General features: G+C 43.8%; 1 protein-coding gene across 1 annotated transcript in view; it reads right to left on the reverse strand.

Moving 5' to 3' along the window:
- Nucleotides 1–908: 908 nt before the first annotated feature.
- The window catches only part of CS (citrate synthase), a 44411-nt gene continuing 26508 nt past the window's right edge, over nucleotides 909–18811 (reverse strand). Inside the window, exons 6-11 of the mRNA XM_056562167.1 lie at nucleotides 16503–16691; nucleotides 7600–7799; nucleotides 4999–5128; nucleotides 4817–4918; nucleotides 4533–4742; nucleotides 909–2833 (exon numbers count right to left, since the gene is read on the reverse strand). Of these exons, the coding sequence (XP_056418142.1) occupies nucleotides 2663–2833; nucleotides 4533–4742; nucleotides 4817–4918; nucleotides 4999–5128; nucleotides 7600–7799; nucleotides 16503–16691 (1002 nt within the window). The 3' untranslated portion in view covers nucleotides 909–2662. The remainder of the gene's footprint in view (nucleotides 2834–4532; nucleotides 4743–4816; nucleotides 4919–4998; nucleotides 5129–7599; nucleotides 7800–16502; nucleotides 16692–18811) is intronic.

Here is an 18811-nt window from a genome sequence, read left to right on the forward strand (position 1 = left end):
ATTGTGGGTTTGTTTCCTTCGACCTTGAGCACATTCACACAGCAGGGAACAAGGGCATATCCTATTTTTGAAGAAATGTATAAAATTTGTCTTATTAGAAGAGGAGGATGACAACTAAACACAAGTAACTGGACAAGACATCCAAAGAGAACTGGATTGTTGTGGAATAAAAATAAGGATATTAAAACTGACAACACTCGTTAACGGATCATAATGTAAATCTGTGTTTCCCAACCAGTGTGCCTCCAGTTGTTGCAAACCTACAACTCCCAGCATGCCCGGACAGCCAAAGGCTGGGAGTTGTAGTTTTGCAACAGCTGGAGGCACCCTGGTTAGGAAACACTGAATGTGTGTGACATACTAATTTAAAGAATTATTGTCAAAAGTTTAGATCGCACCAGGTCAAACTCCTGAGACCGACTGAGATGACGACTTATAACTTTATGAAGTGCGCAGCAGCCCCACCTGACTCATTCACTTCATTATAGAAGTGGAATTCAACATCAAATCAACTCCCCTACCATAGCACTCCTGCCAGTTCCTCACCCAGAGCTGCTGCATTTCACAGCACACTATCGCATAGTGAGGTTGCAGCACCTACTATTCATTACCTATCTGCTCCTCTGCCTGTGACATACTCCCCTTCATCCCCACCATACCCCCTTCCCCTTCATCCCCACCATACCCCCTTCATCCCCACCATACCCCCTTCCCCTTCATCCCCACCATACCCCCTTCCCTTGAATACCCTGGTTGAACTTGGACGTATGTCTTTTTTCGACCATACTATGTAACTACGACATTTCTCAGAACAAAGCAGCTTGCTGTAAACTGATGTATATTGAAACGAATACAACATAAGCAATTGAGGAAAATCCCTTAAAAATATCAAGCAAACGCACACGTGATGTAGTTAATAAAAACATTTATTTTTGCATTTATACAGAACAACCTTAAGTCTATTGTGAATCTGAACATCCATCTGTAATTTGCACAGCGTTTGCTGGTACGTTCTGCCTGCACAGACAAGAGGGGGGCAGGAATATAACACAGAGGGCGGTGGAGGAGTGTATTATATATAGTTCAGCCTTACAGATTCCCTTTCTTTCTATATGTATATGGGCGATTTCCAGTGCTGCCGAGGAAGATGGCTTTGCCAGACGCGTTTTACCAGGTTTGGAGCAATTAGTGTGATCTTAGAGATGGTAGCAGCAGTAATACGAGATAATACCATATGACTTCCCACATTGCATCAGGAATCTGTTATTTCCAATCGCTACTTTCCTATTAACATAGTTGTAATAGCAATTCTAGCAAGAAACAGCTTCAAGCTGAAGCAGAAAATAATAAAAAAAACCTGGTATAGAAGCAGCTTAGAAAAGAATTCAGCAACTTGTACAATCCAGACATGGCTAGATATCTCTCAGTACGATACTGTGGGATTACTAAGGAAGCAAAGCAGCTTTTAAAGGGGTACTCCGCTGCTCAGCGTTTTGAACAAACTAATCCGAATGCTTGAGCCGGGAGCTAGTGATGTCATAGCCCCGCCCCCTCATGATGTCACACCCCGCCCCCTCAATCCAAGTCTATGGGAGGGGGCGTGACACCCCCTCCCATAGACTTGCATTGAGGGGGCGGGGCTATGACTTCACAAGCTGCCGGCTCCAGCATTCGGAATAGTTTGTTCCAAACGCTGAGCAGCGGAGTACCCCTTTAACTAGAAACAAAACTAAAGACCTGAAACACCTCCATCACAGTGGCTTTACCTTTTATCACGCACAAAAGAAAAATAAACATTCATGACGGATAATTTGGGGAAGGCAAGAATCTACACATAAAAAAACTAAACAAACCAAAATAAAAGAGTTATTTAAGAAAAGGACCAGAACCAGGAATAAAAGCTGCACATCCTCGCAGGAAACGTGTCTGCGAGACAGTTCTCGGTTCTCTAGTGAACTCAGAAGGGAACATTCTCTGATATAAAAACAATATAAAAATTCTTGAAAAGCAGCCAGCAGGGAGTCAGAGTTGCCCACGACAAATTTGTTTCCAATATATGTATTAGACATGCCTGGAACGGATGAGCTTCACAATTCACCGCACATGAACGGAGCAGCATTGTCAAGCTTTGTGTGTTTTTTTCTTCCCCCCAAATTCCCATTCAAAGAAAGGGCCTTAAAGATGTTAACGGATGAATGGTGTAAATTAAAGAAGGCAACACTAACTTACATAGTGTTTAGCCAAAAAAATTATGTAAAGATATGTTCCTTTGCTAGAACAATTGCAAAGGCCACTGCTTTTTCACAGTTTAACTAGCGCATTGCGTGCATCGAGTCCTGCAGGCTATACATTTACACAGCTGGTTTATAAATAAGTAAAATGGAGGGTACAAGTAACCACTGAATCACCAATCACAAGTCTGATCCCTACCGGCAGCACATGAACCCTTTCCTGGCGGAGAGCTGACCGTCTCCAGCAGGGAGGGAAGATGAACAGAATATGTTGTGAAGATAACGCGTTTCAGCATAAATAACCAGAAGAATTTTTCTTGTCAGCGCTGAGAAGACATGGGGTGCAAAGCAGTCTGTTGAAACGAAAGGTGAACTGTCTTTTACTTGGCTCTTCACCCAGAACGAGTGAAGCCTTCGGTTTTCCATTCTTATTAACCAGATTTTGTTGAGACTATCTGCATGAGGCCATCTGTGCTCATGGATTTAGGCCTCTCCAGAGGGAACCCAAGTGCACGGCTCCAGATGAGCTGAGATAGGACGCCCAACGCTCTTGACACACCAAAGAGGACTGTGTAGTAATTCATCTCCTTCATGCCATAATACTGTGGGAAAGTAAAAACAATCAGTTATAGGCAAAATGCATCACACTGTGGTATCACCCTTTATATAGAAGTGATACCCCCCACCAGGGTGACAGTGCCCGAGTCACGTAATGTCCACGGGGGGTGCCGCGACAACCTAATGGGCAAATGGCATCAGATTTTTTTTTTTTTAAATGTTCCGTCCAAAGCCCAGGAGGCAGAATTGCGCCCCAGAAGGAGGTCTCTGAACTGAAACAAATGTTGGAAGGGGGTTGGGCATCCCGGGACTTGTATGACCGCCTCACTGCCTTTGGTTGGTATTTAGATTTTATGACCTGTTTTCTGTGCTCTGATCTATTGCTCCATTTTCACAGCTACTGCACTATTGATCCCCTATATAGGATCTTTTTAGTAGCTTTTTCATATATATTTTACATTGTGTACAACAGAGTTCCCATCTTCTGTACATGCCTTATGCCTCTGCATTATCTCCACATTTATATGTCCCGGTAAAGCCCCCCACCTTTTTTCCATTCCTCCTGTTTTAGATGTTTTTATTGTATATTGCATATGTTCAAATAAAATCTATATCTTTTGCACTCTCTCTCGCTTAGGTAGCTCCATTTTTCTCATATTTGCATTTGCTAGGAGTCTATAGTTAGGCAGACTGTACCCCCAACATGTGAAAAGCCTAAAGGAAGACCGTATAAGCAGATCTACAGAGTGGCACAGAGATATGTGGGGACTGCTGCTGCCATCTTAACTGATCAGGCCACCACAAGCGCACAATGGAGAGTGGAGGTCCCAATTAGGCACCCAGAAGCACCAGCACATTAATTTTTAGATGCCTTTATAGCATTTATGTTACATGTTACTTAACTGGGTATAAAGCAAACTTCATACAGAATGACCAAGACCAGGGCTTACATGTACGCCCCATGTAGTTAAGAGGTTAATCTCAAGATGGTAACATGCTATAATTTTATGAGAAGGGAAACTCTCTTAAATGGCTTTATCACAAGAAGCATTTAATACCTAAAGACCACCAAAATGCTGTTCATTTTTTAACCACAATGTGCAATGTTTTTTGGATTTTTTTTTTATCATGTATTTCTTCCATGTGTCCCACTTTGTGGTGGTACTACTCTATGCTGCTTGGGGAAGAGGGGGGGGGGGGGGGAATGGGGGGTCCGCCCTTCTTTTTGCCCAGCAGAAGGAATCGTATTAGCTGTAGTGCTCAGCTACCCCAGCAGCTCTTATTTTTCCCTGAAATACAGAGAAGAAAAGCAATGCAAAGAAATCCAAGGCCGTAGCACCAGTAATTGAAGACTCCATCTTATAGAAAGAGCTGCAATGTATTGCTTCCCCAAGAAAGCCATTCATCTTGGCTGATCTGTAGACATGTGACGGTGGGGACAGTGACTGAGCATGTGTGTCCTTTAGCACTCCGATTACTAGGTGGATGGTGCACATTGCTATACACTATGAACATTTGGTGGCACCATACTAAGTAAATTTAAACAGCATGTACATGAAAACCTTTTTCTCATTGTTACGAGAAATAAGATAATGGTGGGATTAACAGCAAGCAAAATGTGGGAGAAAAAAACAAGTATATCATTACAGCTCACACAAAATACGAGTCTTTTTCCTTGCAATACATAGAACAAAGTGAAGACTGTTCCATAGAAAACATTTTTTTTGTTTGCCATATTCCTACCTGTAGGAGGACACCACTGTGAGCATCTACATTGGGCCAGGGGTTCTTGGCTTTTCCTTGCTCCAATAACACATTTGGTACAATCTTGTAGAGCTGAGCCACGAGCTTGAACATAGGATCATTGGGAAGATGCTTAAGGGCAAACTCCCTCTGACAAGTGTAGCGTGGGTCTGTCTTCCTGAGGACAGCATGACCGTAACCAGGAACCACCTGTCATGAACAATATTAAGTGTGAAACACGAATGATACTACTACAATGACAGGAGAATACAGCCTGCACCTACCCTGCCAGAATTCAGTGTATTCCAGATGTAGTCTCTGAGTTGCTCATCTGATACCTCTCCGCCCAAATCCTTCTGTAGGCTTGTTAACCAAACTAGTACTTCCTGCAAGAGAAACACTTTTCATAATCTGTACAGGGAAAAAACAAAGTTCACTTAAAGCAGATAAATGATAATCTACCGACCTGATTGGCCAATCCATGGAGAGGACCAGCAAGTCCATTCATCGCAGCAGAAAAAGAGAGGTAAGGATCAGACAAGGCACTGCCAACCAAATGACTGGTATGTGCACTTACATTTCCTCCTTCATGGTCACTGGAATTTAAAGAAAACAACTGTCAGTCAATGAAGAGAGAAGAAAAAATAAACCCAAAAAATAAGGCCCAAAATACTGTGTGTGAACAAGCATCAAAGTCAGCAGTAAGATATGCAAAAACACCAATACCCTCTAGTCAAAAATAGCAACTGTGATCCTAGCCTAATAAAACTAATGTAGCGTCCAACATTTATTGAGATTATTAAGAGATTAAGAGGGGGTATCCAGGTATGGAAAACCAGAGCTTGTTTATTCCAAAAACTACACCACACCTGCCTCCTGGCTGTGTGTGGTATTACAACTTGGCTTCATTCACTTCAATGGAATTGAGATGTAATACCACACAGCATGAGGAAGATGTGGTGCTCTTTTTTGAAGAAATGAGCTCTGTTCTTCTAATCCTGAATTAGACCTTTAAAAGGGGTTATCCAGGAAAAAAAGAATATATATCATATATATCTATCTATCTCTATCTCTATCTCTATCTCTATCTCTATCTCTATCTCTATCTCTATCTCTATCTCTCAACTGGCTCCAGAAAGTTAAAAAGATTTGTAAATTACTTCTATTAAAAAATCTTAATCCTTTCAGTACTTATGAGCTTCTGAAGTTAAGGTTGTTCTTTTCTGTCTAAATCCTCTCTGATGACACCTGTCTCGGGAAACGCCCAGTTTAGAAGAGGTTTGCTATGGGGATTTGCTTCTAAACTGGGCGGTTCCCGAGACACGTGTCATCAGAGAGCACTTAGAAAAAAACAACCTTAACTTCAAAAGCTCAAAAGTACTGAAAGGATTAAGATTTTTAATAGAAGTAATTTACAAATCTGTTTAACTTTCTAAAGCCAGTTGATATATATAAAAAAAAAGTTTTTCCCTGGTTAACCCCTTTAACCCCTTAACGACAATGGACGTAAATGTACGTCATGGTGACGTGGTACTTAGCGCACCATGACATACATTTACACGCCGACATGATCGCGAGCACCGGAGCAGTGCTCGCGTCATGCCCAGCAGGTCTCGGCTGCTATCAGCAGCCAGGGACCCGCCGGTAACCACGATCACGCGGATGTCCACCATTAACCCCTCCGATGCCGTGATCAATAGAGATCACGGCATCTGCAGCAGTGCGGTACTTTGAATGGATGATCGGATCGCCAGCAGAGCTGCCACTCCGATCATCCAGCGTGGTGGCCTGAGGTCCCCTCACCTACCTCCGGCCGTCTCCTGGGATCTTCTGCTCTGGTCTGAGATCGAGCAGACCAGAGCAGAAGATGACCGATAATACTGATCAGTGCTGTGTCCTATACATAGCACTGCACAGTATTAACAATCAATTGATTGCAATGAATAGTCCCCTATGGGGACATAAAAAGTGTAAAAATAAAAAATAAAGTTAAAAAATGTAAAAGTAAAAAAAAAAAAAAAAAAAATCCCCTACCCGTAATGACGGGCGATACAGGGGCCGGAGCAGCGTGACGTCATGGCTCCGCCCCTCATGACATCACGTCCCGTCCCCTTAATGCAAGTCTATGGCAGGGGGCGTGACGACCACCACGCCCCCTTCCCATAGACTTGTATTGACGGGGCGGGCCGTGACATCACGAGGGGCGGAGCCGTGACGTAACGATGGTCCGGCCCCTGTATTGCCCGTCACTACGTGCAGAGCGATCTCGCTCTGCGCAGTAATGATAGGGGGGTGCTGCAGCAGCGATCCCCGGGGTCCCCAGCAGCCTAGGGGCGGAGTACCCCTTTAAGGCCAAAATGGGCCAGGTCCTTAAGGGGGTTAAATAGCTACCCAGTGTCAACTAAGTGTGACCTTTCCAATCGCTGACAGCAGAGAGCAAGTGGATTAGCCAGATCCTGTGACTGCTACCTGGTGATCTTGTTCTTTCTTCACACAGCAGAACCGGAAGCATCAACTGATCCTGCTATGTGAACAGTACAAAACAAAGGAGAGGTGCTCCATGGTGCAGCAAACGCTTCGTGTGAACAGGCACTTACCTTCTGTAGCCTTCCCATCAACAACAACGCGATATTCCAAATTTCCAAACAAAAATGGGATAACTTGGGTGCTGAGAGAACTTCAAGATAACCGTGGACAGGTAAAGGTTTAATACCAAGCATGCAATGCGTTTCACAGGTCAACCCCACTTCTTCAGGCAGAAGCAGGATTGGCCCATAAAAAGTGCTGCATGCTGGGTATTAAACTTACCTCTCTACAGCTGTCTTGAAGTTTTCTTTGCACCCAAGTAGTCCCAAGTAAAAATAAAAAATATATATGTCAGTGTTTCCCAACAAGGGTGCCTCTCCAGCTGTTGCAAAACTACAACTCCCAGCATGCCCGGACAGCCTTTGGCTGTCCGGGCATGCTGGGAGTTGCAGTTTTGCAACAGCTGGAGGCACCCTTGTTGGGAAACACTACTGGCAAACTATGCTATATCTGTATCTGCTTCCATATAAATCCCAAGTACCTGTGGATGGTGAGATAGAGTCTCATGAGCTCTGTGAACTCGGGATCTGTGTATCCCAGCATATTGGTGAAATTGTAGGACCAGTCAAGGTTGGAATCAATGGCTCCAATGCTGCTTCCCTCACGGTAAAGGTTACGGTAGATCTTTGCTGCAATGCATGGAAGTTTTGCAATCAAGTCCATTGAGTCTTCATAGACCAACTTTAAAGAAGAAGAAAAATTAATACTGTATTAATAAAACAAGAACGCTGCAGAATGTTACATCATAAAGCTGGCCATACAGAGTCTGCAATCTGACCAATTTCCGCAGGATCAGATCGATTTAATCCCAGCTTGAAAATGTCCTGTGTAAGGCTGGGTTCCCACCACGTTTTTCAAATACGGTTACTGTATACGGTTTTCCGCTAAAAACATATGGCAAAAACCGTATGCAAACGTATACAACCGTATGACTCCAAATTAAAACGTATATGGTTTTTCCCCGTCCCTTTGCATCAGTTTTTGCCAACGGTTTTGCTATTTTGTTGGAATTAGTTTTCCAGCTATTTAATAAAGTTACTATTGTTCTATTGAAATTCCAATCTGCGCATGTGTCAACTCCAAAAACGGATTAGAAAAACCGTGTGCAACCGTATTCTGAAATTCTGTGTACGGTTCTCATAGACAACAATGTTAAAAGAACCGCATACGGTTCGCATACGGTTTTCTAACCGGAGGCAAAAACGTGGTCGACAGCGTTTTTGCCTACGGTTGAAAAATCAGCAAAACCGTATCCGAGGCAAAACGGATGCAACCGTACACAACATTTGGAATACGGTTTACAATGCATTCTCTATGCATACGGTTTCGGATACGGTCGTATACGTTTTTTGCAGAAAACTGTATACGGTTACCGTATTTGAAAAACGTGGTGTGAACCCAGCCTAAATGAGATTGGACTTGCTGGATTTGAACTTGCCAGATCATTCGGTCCTGTTGTCTCTCTCCTTGGGGAGAAAATCAAGCTAGCTCACCTTGCATACTTTCCTGTAAAAGCTAAGCAACTAGAAGTAGTATTTCAGCAGTTTAAAGGGGTACTCCAGAGGAAATTTTTTTTTTTTTTACTCAACTAGTGCCAGAAAGTTTAACAGATTTGTAAATAACTTGTATAAAAAAAAAAAAAAACCTCTATCCTTCCAGTACTACTTAGCTGCTATATACTACAGAGAAAGTTCTTTTCTTTTTGGATTTCTTCTTCTTTTCCGTCCACGGTGCTCTCTGCTGACACCTCTGTCCGTATCAGGAACTGTCCAGAACAGGAGCAAATCCCAATAGCAAACCTATGCTTCTCTGGACAGTTCCTGATCCAGACAGAGGTATCAGCAGAGAGCACAGTGGACAGAAAAAACAATGTAATCCAGAAAACAAAAAGCACTTTCTTTGTAATATACAGCCGCTAATAAGTACTGGAAGGATAAAGATTTTTTTAATAGAAGAAGTAATTTACAAATATCTAACTTTCTGGCACCAGTTGATCTAATAATAAATTTTTTTTTAAAAATAAGGTTTTCCACCGGAGTACCCCTTTAAACACTTTCCTCATAGACATAAACAAATACATGGCTGACCATGTTCATGATGAATCCTGGTGAAAAGGCAGTCAGTCAAACTAGTTTTTAGCTGACAAGAATCGTGTATTCCTATCTAGCTTAAAAGTAACCTGTTTTAAAAATCTTATCTGCAGGTATCATATTTAGGTCATGAGGCGCCGAGAAGATTAATATACTGAGTCTTTTTAGACAGAAAACTATATAACTAGTACATACCGTGTTTCCCCAAAACTACACCCTACCCCGAAAATAGGCCCTAGCTGTATTATCGGGGTTGGGCTGCAATATAAGCCCTACCCCGAAAATAAGACCTAGGCCAGTGGTCTTCAACCTGCAGACCTCCAGATGTTGCAAAACTACAACTCCCAGCATGCCCGGACAGCCAACGGCTGTCCGGGCATGATGGGAGTTGTAGTTTTGCAAAAGCTGCAGGTTGAAGACCACTAACCTAGACAATGCTCGGGCTGCAAATATTAAAAAACAAACTTAAAAACTTACCTTCGTCCTCCGTTTCCCCGTTGCTAAGGAACCGGCCTCTGGCAATGATAGGCTGAGCCCAGTGTGATGTAAGAAGCCGGCCGGCTTCTTACATGACAGTGGGCTCAGCCTATCATCGGCCGAGGCGGGACATCGCTGCGGCAGGTGATAGGCTGAAGGATCTGTGACGTCCCAACCCCAGGAAGCAGCGATAACAAGGGAGGGACCATGAGGCCGGTTCCTTAGCAACGGGGGAACGGAGGACGAGGGGGGGTGGTAGGTTGAAATAGCCAATAACTTATCCCCGAATCAAAATTAGTATATTTAAAATTGTACAATTTTGACCACCTATGACTTCCGTATACAGGGCTGTATGAGGGCTCATTTTTTGCGCTGTGATCTGTAGTTTTTTATCGGTACCACAATTGCGCAAGTGTGATATTAGTTACATTTTTGGAATATGACAAAAAAAAGCAGCAATTTTGTTTCTTTTTATGTTTACGTTGTTCACCGTATGAAATCATTAGAATTATATTTTGATAGTTCTGACATTTACGCACACGGCAATACCAAATATGTTTATTCATTTTTTTTTTTTAAGCTTTTGGGGGTAAAAATGGGAAAAAAAGAGGCCACTGAATTCTGTATTCACATTAAAAAAATAATTTGTTTATTTTTTTTACACTTATGTCTAGGGATGTCCCGATACCATATATATATATATTTTTTTTTAAGACCGAGTACGAGTACCAATACTTTAATTCTAGTACTCGCCGATACCAAGTATGAGTACTTTTATTTTAAAGGAAATCTGACCACAGGGTGACCCGGTTTCTGGCGCTGCTTACCGTATAATATGTGGGTTCCTTGTTGTGTACAATGGAGGCGGCTGCTGTAGTATGAGCCAAAATTTCTCTCTTCTCCATTGGGCAGAACAGGGAATTTGCATTGGCGGCGAGATCGATGTCTCCAGAGCGATTGCGCTGACGTCCACATGATGAGCAGCGGTAGAAACCAGGTCACCTGACATATCTACATATAAATTGAAGTTAGTGCAGGTGACTCTGCTGTAAGATTGCCTTAAATAGTAGGTAGTATCCCCTTGTAGGTAGTATGGATAGTTGCAGACATTAGTAGCAGCCCCCCTGAAGACCGCAGCACCCCCTCTTGCCCCCCCCTGTAGACAGTGGCCCCCCCCCCCCCTGTACCCCTTGTAGACAACAGGCCCCCCCCCCTTGTAGACGTTCCCTCTGCCCAAGGGCCCCCCCCCATGCCCCATTCCCTCCATCACAACCCCCCCCCCCCCCCCCCGCATACCCCGTTCCCTCCATCACAAACCCCCCGCCCGAATACCCCGTTCCCTCTTACTTACAGATACTGCAGAGTCCGGCAGCGGGCGTGCATGGGCAGCGACGACACGTGCGGGAGGAGTGGCCTCCCAGCCAGTGGCCGGGGAGCCAATGCGCTCGCTCCCATCTGTCTGATTGACAGGCAGGGAGCAAGAGCAGCCTAAATGAAAAAGGACTAAATGCCAGGCAAAAATCTGTCATTTTTCAGGCGTGACGTCACGGCAGGCTGCAGCCGGCCACTAGGAGGGAGATGCCCCTTTTGGGGGGCATGTCACATTTATGAAGCCCCTATGGTGCCAGAACAGCAGAAAACCCCCACCATGGCATACCATTTTGGAAACTACACCCCTCAAGGCATGTAACAAGGGGTCCAATGAGCCTTAACACCCCACAGGTGTTGGACGACTTTTTGTTAAAGTTTGATGTGTAAATGAAAAAAAAAATTTCTTCACTAAAGTGCAGTTTTTTCCCCAAATTTATCCTTTTTACAAAGGGTAATGGGAGGAAATGCCCCCCAAAATTTGTAACCCCATCTCTTCCGAGTATATAAATACCCCATGTTAGGACGTAAAATGCTCTGCGAGCGAACTACAATGCTCAGAAGAGAAGGAGTCACATTTAGCTTTTGGAAAGAAAATTTTGCTGAAATGGTGTTTGGGGGGCATGTCGCATTTAGGAAGCACCTAGGGTGCCAGAACAGCAAAAAAAAAAAAACACATGGCATACTATTTTGGACACTACACCCCTCAAGGAACGTAACAAGGGGTACAGTGAGTCTTAACACCTCACAGGTATTTCACAACTTTTTGTGAAAGTTGGATGTGTAAATGAAAAAACATTTTTTTCACTAAATGCTGTGTTTTCCCCAAATTTTACATTTTTACAAGGGGTAATAGGAGGAAATGACCACCAAAATTTGTAACCCCATTTCTTCTGAGTATAGAAATACCCCATGTGTGGATGTCAAGTACTCTGCTGGCGCACTACAATGCTCAGAAGAGGAGGAGCGCCATTGAGCTTTTTGAAAGAGAATTTGTTTGGAATGGAAGTCGGGGGCCATGTGCGTTTACAAAGCCCCCCGTGGTGCCAGAACCGTCAACCCCCCCCCCCCCCCCCCCCACATGTGACCCCATTTTGGAAACTACACCCCTCACAGAATTTAATAAGGGGTGCAGTGAGTATTTACACCCCACTGGCATTTGACAGATCTTTGGAACAGTGGGCTGTGCAAATGAAAACATTTTTCATTTTCACGGATCACTGTTCCAAAAATCTGTCAGACACCTGTGGTGCGTAAATGCTCACTGTACCCCTTATTACATTACATGAGGGGTGTAGTTTCCAAAACGGGGTCATATGTTGGGGGGGAGGGGGGTCCATTGTTCTGGCACTATGGGGGCTTTTAAACACACGTGGCCTTCAATTCCGGACAAATTTTCTCTTCAAAATCCTAATGGCGCTCCTCTTCTGAGCATTGTAGTGTGCCAGCAGAGCACTTTACATCCACACATGGGGTATTTTCTTACTCAGAAGAAATGGGGTTACAAATTTTGGGGGGCTTTTTTTCCTATTTTCCCTTGAGAAAATGAAAAATTTAGGGTAACACCAGCATTTTAGCGAAAAAAAATTTTTTCCCTCATTTTCCCATCCAACTATTTTGTCAAACACCTGTGGGGCGTAAATGCTCACTATACCCCTTGTTACGTTCCATGAGGGGTGTAGTTTCCAAAATGGGGTCACATGTGGGTATTTATTTTTTTGTGTTTATGGAAGAACCGCTGTAAAATCAGCCACCCCTGTGCAAATCACCAATTTAGGCCTCAAATGTACATGGTGCACTCTCACTCCTGAGCCTTGTTGTGCGTCCGCAGAAAATTTTACGCCCACATATGGGGTATTTCCGTACTCAGGAGAAATTGCGTTACAAATTTTGGGGGTCTTTTTTTGCTTTTACCGCTTGTCAAAATAAAAAGTATGGGGCAAAACCAGCATGTTAGTTTAACATTTTTTTTTTTTTTACACTAACAGGCTGGTGTAGACCCCAACTTTTCCTTTTCATAAGGGGTAAAAGGAAAAAAAGCCCCCCATATTTGTAGTGCAATTTCTCCCGAGTTCGGAAATACCCCATATGTGGCCCTAAACCTTGAAATACGACAGGGCTCCGAAGTGAGAGAGCGCCATGCGCATTTGAGGACTTCATGGGGATTGCATAAGGGGTGGACATTGGGTATCACTGGCGTAGAATACCCCTAACAGGGAGCCTCCAGCTGTTGCTAAACTCACAGCATGCCTGGACAGTCAGTGGCTGTCCGGAAATGCTGGGAGTTGGTGATTTGCAACAGCTGGAGGCTCCGTTTTGGAAACACTGCCGTACAATACGTTTTTCATTTTTATTGGGGGGGGGGGGGGTGTAAGAGGGTGTATATGTAGTGTTTTACTCTTTATTTTGTGGTAGTTTAGTGAAGTGTTTTTAGGGTACATTCACACTGGCGGGCATTTACAGTAAGTTTACCGCTAGGAGTTTGTGCTGCGGCGAAAAATTTGCCGCAGCCCAAACTTGAAGCAGAAAACTAACTGTAAACCTGCCTGTGTGAATGTACCCTGTACATTCACATGGGGGGGAAACCTCCAGCTGTTTCAAAACTACAACTCCCAGCATGTACTGACAGACCGTGCATGCTGGGAGTTGTACTTTTGCAACAGCTGGAGGCACACTGGTCGGAAAACCTTCAGTTACCTAACTCAGCATTTTCCAACACTACAACTCCCAGCATGTACTGATCGCCGAAGGGCATGCTGGGAAATTTAGTTATACTGGAGGTACACAACTACAACTCCCAGCATGCTGGGATTTGCAGTTTTGCAACAGCTGGAGAGCTATAGTTTATAGAGACCACTGCACAGTGATCTCCAAACTGTCGACCTCCAGATGTTGCAAAACTACAAATCCCAGCATGCTCAGACCGCAAGCTGCTATGTGGGCATGCTGGGAGTTGTAGTTTTGCAAGCTCTGGAGAGTGACAGTGTAGAGATCATTGTGCAGTGGTCTCAAACTGTAGCTCTCCAGCTGTTGCAAAACTACAAATCCCAGCATGCCTAAACAGCTCTCTGTGCATGCTGGGAGTTGTAGTTTTGCAACATCTGGAGGGCTACAGTTTAGAGACCACTCTATAGTGGTCTCAGACTGTAGCCCTCCAGATGTTGCCAAGCAACTCACCAGCTTCCGTTGGATCCACGGAGCTGCTTCGCCGTCCTCTTCTTCCGTCGATTGTCGCCCGCTGCCGTCGCCGATGGGTGAGTGGACTTTGGCGCCGGTCCTGTGTAGTTTCCTTGTTCTGCCCCACCTATTGTGGGTGGGCAGGACAGGGAAACCGAAAGTAAAGCCCCCGATCTGCTATTGGTCATCGCGTCTTTATGACCAATAGCAGGGATAGGAGGGGTGGCACCCCTGCCACCTCACTCCTATTGCTTCAGGGGGATCGTGGGTGTCTTGGACACCCGCGATCCCCCTTCTATTCCGGGTCATCGGGTCACCATAGACCCGAATCGGCGCAAATCGCAAGTGTGAATTCACTTGCGATTTGCGCCGATCGCCGACATGGGGGGGTCTGATGACCCCCCTGGGCATTTGCGCGGGGTGCCTGCTGATCGATATCAGCAGGCGGTCCGGTCCCCGCCCGGCATGCGGCGGGGACAGAAATTACCATGGGCATATGGATACGTCCTGGGGCCTTAAGTACCAGAAAGCCAGGGCGTATCCATACGCCCTAGGTCCTTAAAGGGTTAAGGTTAAAATGGGCTTCATCCTTAAGGGGTTAAGTGGCAAAAAAATAAATCTATTGATGCCAGAGCCTGCATTTACACCAAAGAGGGAAAGAATAAAGACTACTTTAACAAGGACACCGCGAAAAGGAATTTGTTCTAGTCTAGGCTAAAATTTTATACATCATGGATATTTTAAGAACTGACAAGGAAAAAGTGGACCCTCAAATATGTAGTGTACATCCTTTGCTTTGTGCATTGCTGTCTGGGTCACCAGAAAATGCTTTCCATATTTTACTGTTCTAGAAGGACATTGCATTCCATAAAACCTAAGCAAATTGTTGCCTATGAGAGAGAAACAAAGTTATCTGTAGGACAAACTTGTCTTCCTGCACGGCATGAAGGAGAGCGACACAAAGTACGTCAACCCTTGTGCCCAGCACGTACATCACATACTCTGCATGCCCTGAACTGAGCGACTACATACAAGCCAATGGGAGGGAATCTACCTCAGACTCCAAGGGCTGGATGACATTGAGAAGTCACATGAGCTTCCCTGGCTGCTTCACATTAACAAACAATAGTTTCTCTTTACCAACTGAGCTTTGCTATTCTAGAACAGGAAGCTAAAACAAGCTCAGCACAGGAATCTCTGCTCACCCTGCCATGCACTGGTGACAACCGCAGAGCTTGCTGTGTAAATGTGTGACAGACCTGTCAAAAAGCCAAGGACATTGATGGGTGGAGAGGGGACATGGAAATTCCTTGCCCCTCCTTCAAAAACAGACCTATAATGGTGGAGAAGGTGACACAAGGACACGTCTGATTTTATGCAGTGAAAAGGCCTTATATCCCATAACAAAAAGAGGTAAACAGCTAAGAATGAAACCATAGCGGTATATTTACATATATGCAGATACTGGATATCTCGCACAGCTTCCACAGATGGGCCATTTTCACGCAGAGTAAAATGTGCGGAACAAAAACACACCACACATAATGTAGTGTGTATGTATGCGTGTGCGTGCGTGCGTGTACGTGTGCGCATGTATGTATTAGGGATCGACCAATTATCGGGTTGGCCGATATCAGCCGATATTCACGATTTTGGACATTATCGGTATCCAGATAATGCCAACCCCCCCCCCCCCTCCGGAATATCGGTATAAGTTATCGGCCTGAAAGGTCACAGATTGTCGGTATCTGCCCTAAAAAAAAATTATATTGGTCGATCCCTATTGTGTGTGTGTGTGTGTGTGTGTGTGTGTGTGTGTGTGTGTGTGTGTGTGTGTGTGTGTGTGTGTGCGCGCGCGCGTATGTCTGTATATATACATATTTATATTCTTTTTTTCTCCAATAAAACATGGGCACAGTAGCCTGTGCTGTTCCGTACAGAAAAAAAATGAACCCTGAGAGAGACCATTCTAATGAAGGCCAAAATTACACTCCTTTGGCCTTTATAGAGGATAGATAGGTTTGCTGTGTGCATTGGGCGAGCCTTAGATTCTTCTGCTTGGTTATTGGTATAATTTAGGTGCAGCTGGGAGGGTTCATTAACCTAGAAAATACAGGCTGCCCCCTACAGGATTTTTTTGATATTACATAATGTCATTAGAACTGATTTTTACTTAGAACTACATTATTTTTCCTCCTCATTTCTAAATAAATGACAGCTCACCTCTTTGAATAAGTACTCAAAAAAAAATTATATTTGGTAGAATTCTTACCTCCCAGTATTTGGCCTTGTTAACGCCTTCAGCATAAGCCCGAGCAAAGTTGCTCTCGCTGTTTAGGGCGGTGATTGCTGCACTTAATTGAGACATGGGATGTAGATTGGTGGGAAAGTTGTCCAGCATAGTTACCACGTGGGAAGGTAGAGCAGCCCGCTTGGCCCATTCTTTAGAAAGCCAATTAACCTGTCAAACAGAAAAGATGCAACAGTGACATGAACAGATAGAATATATAACATCAGGTTTAACAAAAATAAAATAAATAAAAAAGTCTCCCACACAACAATGGGTTTGTAATATTACAGTTAAAAGAGAATTTCCACCTCGAGGTTATCCCCTATTCACTGGACAGGGAATATAACGCTGATAGGACAACACCATTTCCTATTCACACAGTGCACTTTAAGGTTATGTTCTCTTTATTCTGTAAGCTCATACGATTACAAGGATATCCAATTTATACGGGTTGTGTGTTAATTTACTACTTTAAAAAATGATAACTTTTGTAGGAAAATTTATATGCTTAAAATCAGCCTCTTACCCCTATAACACTATGAGGGCTGATTTTTGTGCTGTAGCTTTGATGGGTCTTTTTGCTCACTTTCTGCAATATGAAGTGACACAACAACTCTGGAATTTTTTTATGTCTATCCCCTTAAGGACTTAGGGTTTTTCAGTTTTTCCATTTTCGTTTTTTTCCTTACCTTTTAGAAATCATAACTAGAGATGAGCGAACTTACAGTAAATTCGATTCGTCATGAACTTCTCGGCTCGGCAGTTGATGACTTTTCCTGCATAAATTAGTTCAGCTTTCAGGTGCTCCCGTGGGCTGGAAAAGGTGGATACAGTCCTAGGAGACTCTTTCCTAGGACTGTATCAACCTTTTCCAGCCCATGGGAGCACCTGAAGGCTGAACTAATTTATGCAGGATAAGTCATCAACTGCCGAGCCGAGAAGTTCGTGACGAATCGAATTTACTGTAAGTTTGCTCATCTCTAATCATAACCCTTTCAAATTTTCCACCTAAAAATCCATATTATGGCTTATTTCTTGCATCACCAATTCTACTTTGCAGTGACATTAGTCATTTTACCCAAAAATCCACAGCGAAATGGAAAAAAAATTAATTGTGCGACAAAATCAAAGAAAAAAACGCCATTTTGTAACTTTTGGGGGCTTCCGTTTCTACGCAGTGCACATTTCGGTGAAAATGACACCTTATCTTTATTCTGTAGGTCCATACGGTTAAAATGATACCCTACTTATATAGGTTTAATTTTGTTGTACTTCTGGAAAAAATCATAATTACATGCAGGAAAATGTATACGTTTAAAAATGTCGTCTTCTGACCCCTATAACTTTTTTATTTTTCCATGTACAGGGCGGTATGAGGACTCATTTTTTGCGCCATGATCTGAAGTTTTTATTGATACCATTTTTGTAATGATTATAATGGTATAATGATTTGTAATGGTATAAAAAGTGACCAAAAATGCGCTTTTTTGGACTTTTTTTTTACGTGTATGCCATTGACCCTGCGGTTTAATTAACGATATATTTTTATAATTCGGACATTTACGCACGCGGCGATACCACATATGTTTTACTTTTATTTACTTGTTTACTGTTTATTTTTATTTACACTTATTTTTTTTAATGGGAAAAGGGGGGTGATTCAAATAAATGATATTTATTAAGACTTTTTTTAAACTTTTTTTGCAATGTTATAGGTCCCATAGGAACCTATAACACTGCACACACTGATCTCTCATCCTGATCACAGGCGTGTATTAACACGCCTGTGATCAGTGTTATCGGCGCTTGGAATCGCAACAAAGAAGCAGAGAAATAATCGGCAACTCACCGCGGCCAGCTGAGTAAATCTTCTTTTATTTCATACTCACAAAAGTATCAAATGGGAAGAGGGTAGTGGGGGGACACAGGATGGCGACCAAGCTCCGTTTCGCACGATGATCGTGCTTCCTCCGGCCTCCGGTTATCGGCGCTTGACTGCTCCTTCCTGGATCTCAGGCATGGAGCAGTCATTCGCCGATCGGACACCGAGGAGGCAGGTAAGGTCCCTCCCGGTGTCCTGTAATCTGTTTGGGACGCCGCAATTTCACCGCAGTGGTCCCGAACAGCCCGACTGAGCAGCCGGGATAGTTTCACTTTCGCTTCAAACGTGGTGGTCAGCTTTGATCGCCACGTCTGAGGGGTTAATACAGGGCATCACCGCGATCAGTTATGTCCTGTATTAGCCGCGGGTCCCGGCCGTTGATGGCCGCCGGGACCGACCCGATATGACG

This window comes from Hyla sarda, chromosome 2 (genome assembly GCF_029499605.1).
Source record: "Hyla sarda isolate aHylSar1 chromosome 2, aHylSar1.hap1, whole genome shotgun sequence".
In the NCBI taxonomy this organism is placed as follows: domain Eukaryota; kingdom Metazoa; phylum Chordata; class Amphibia; order Anura; family Hylidae; genus Hyla; species Hyla sarda.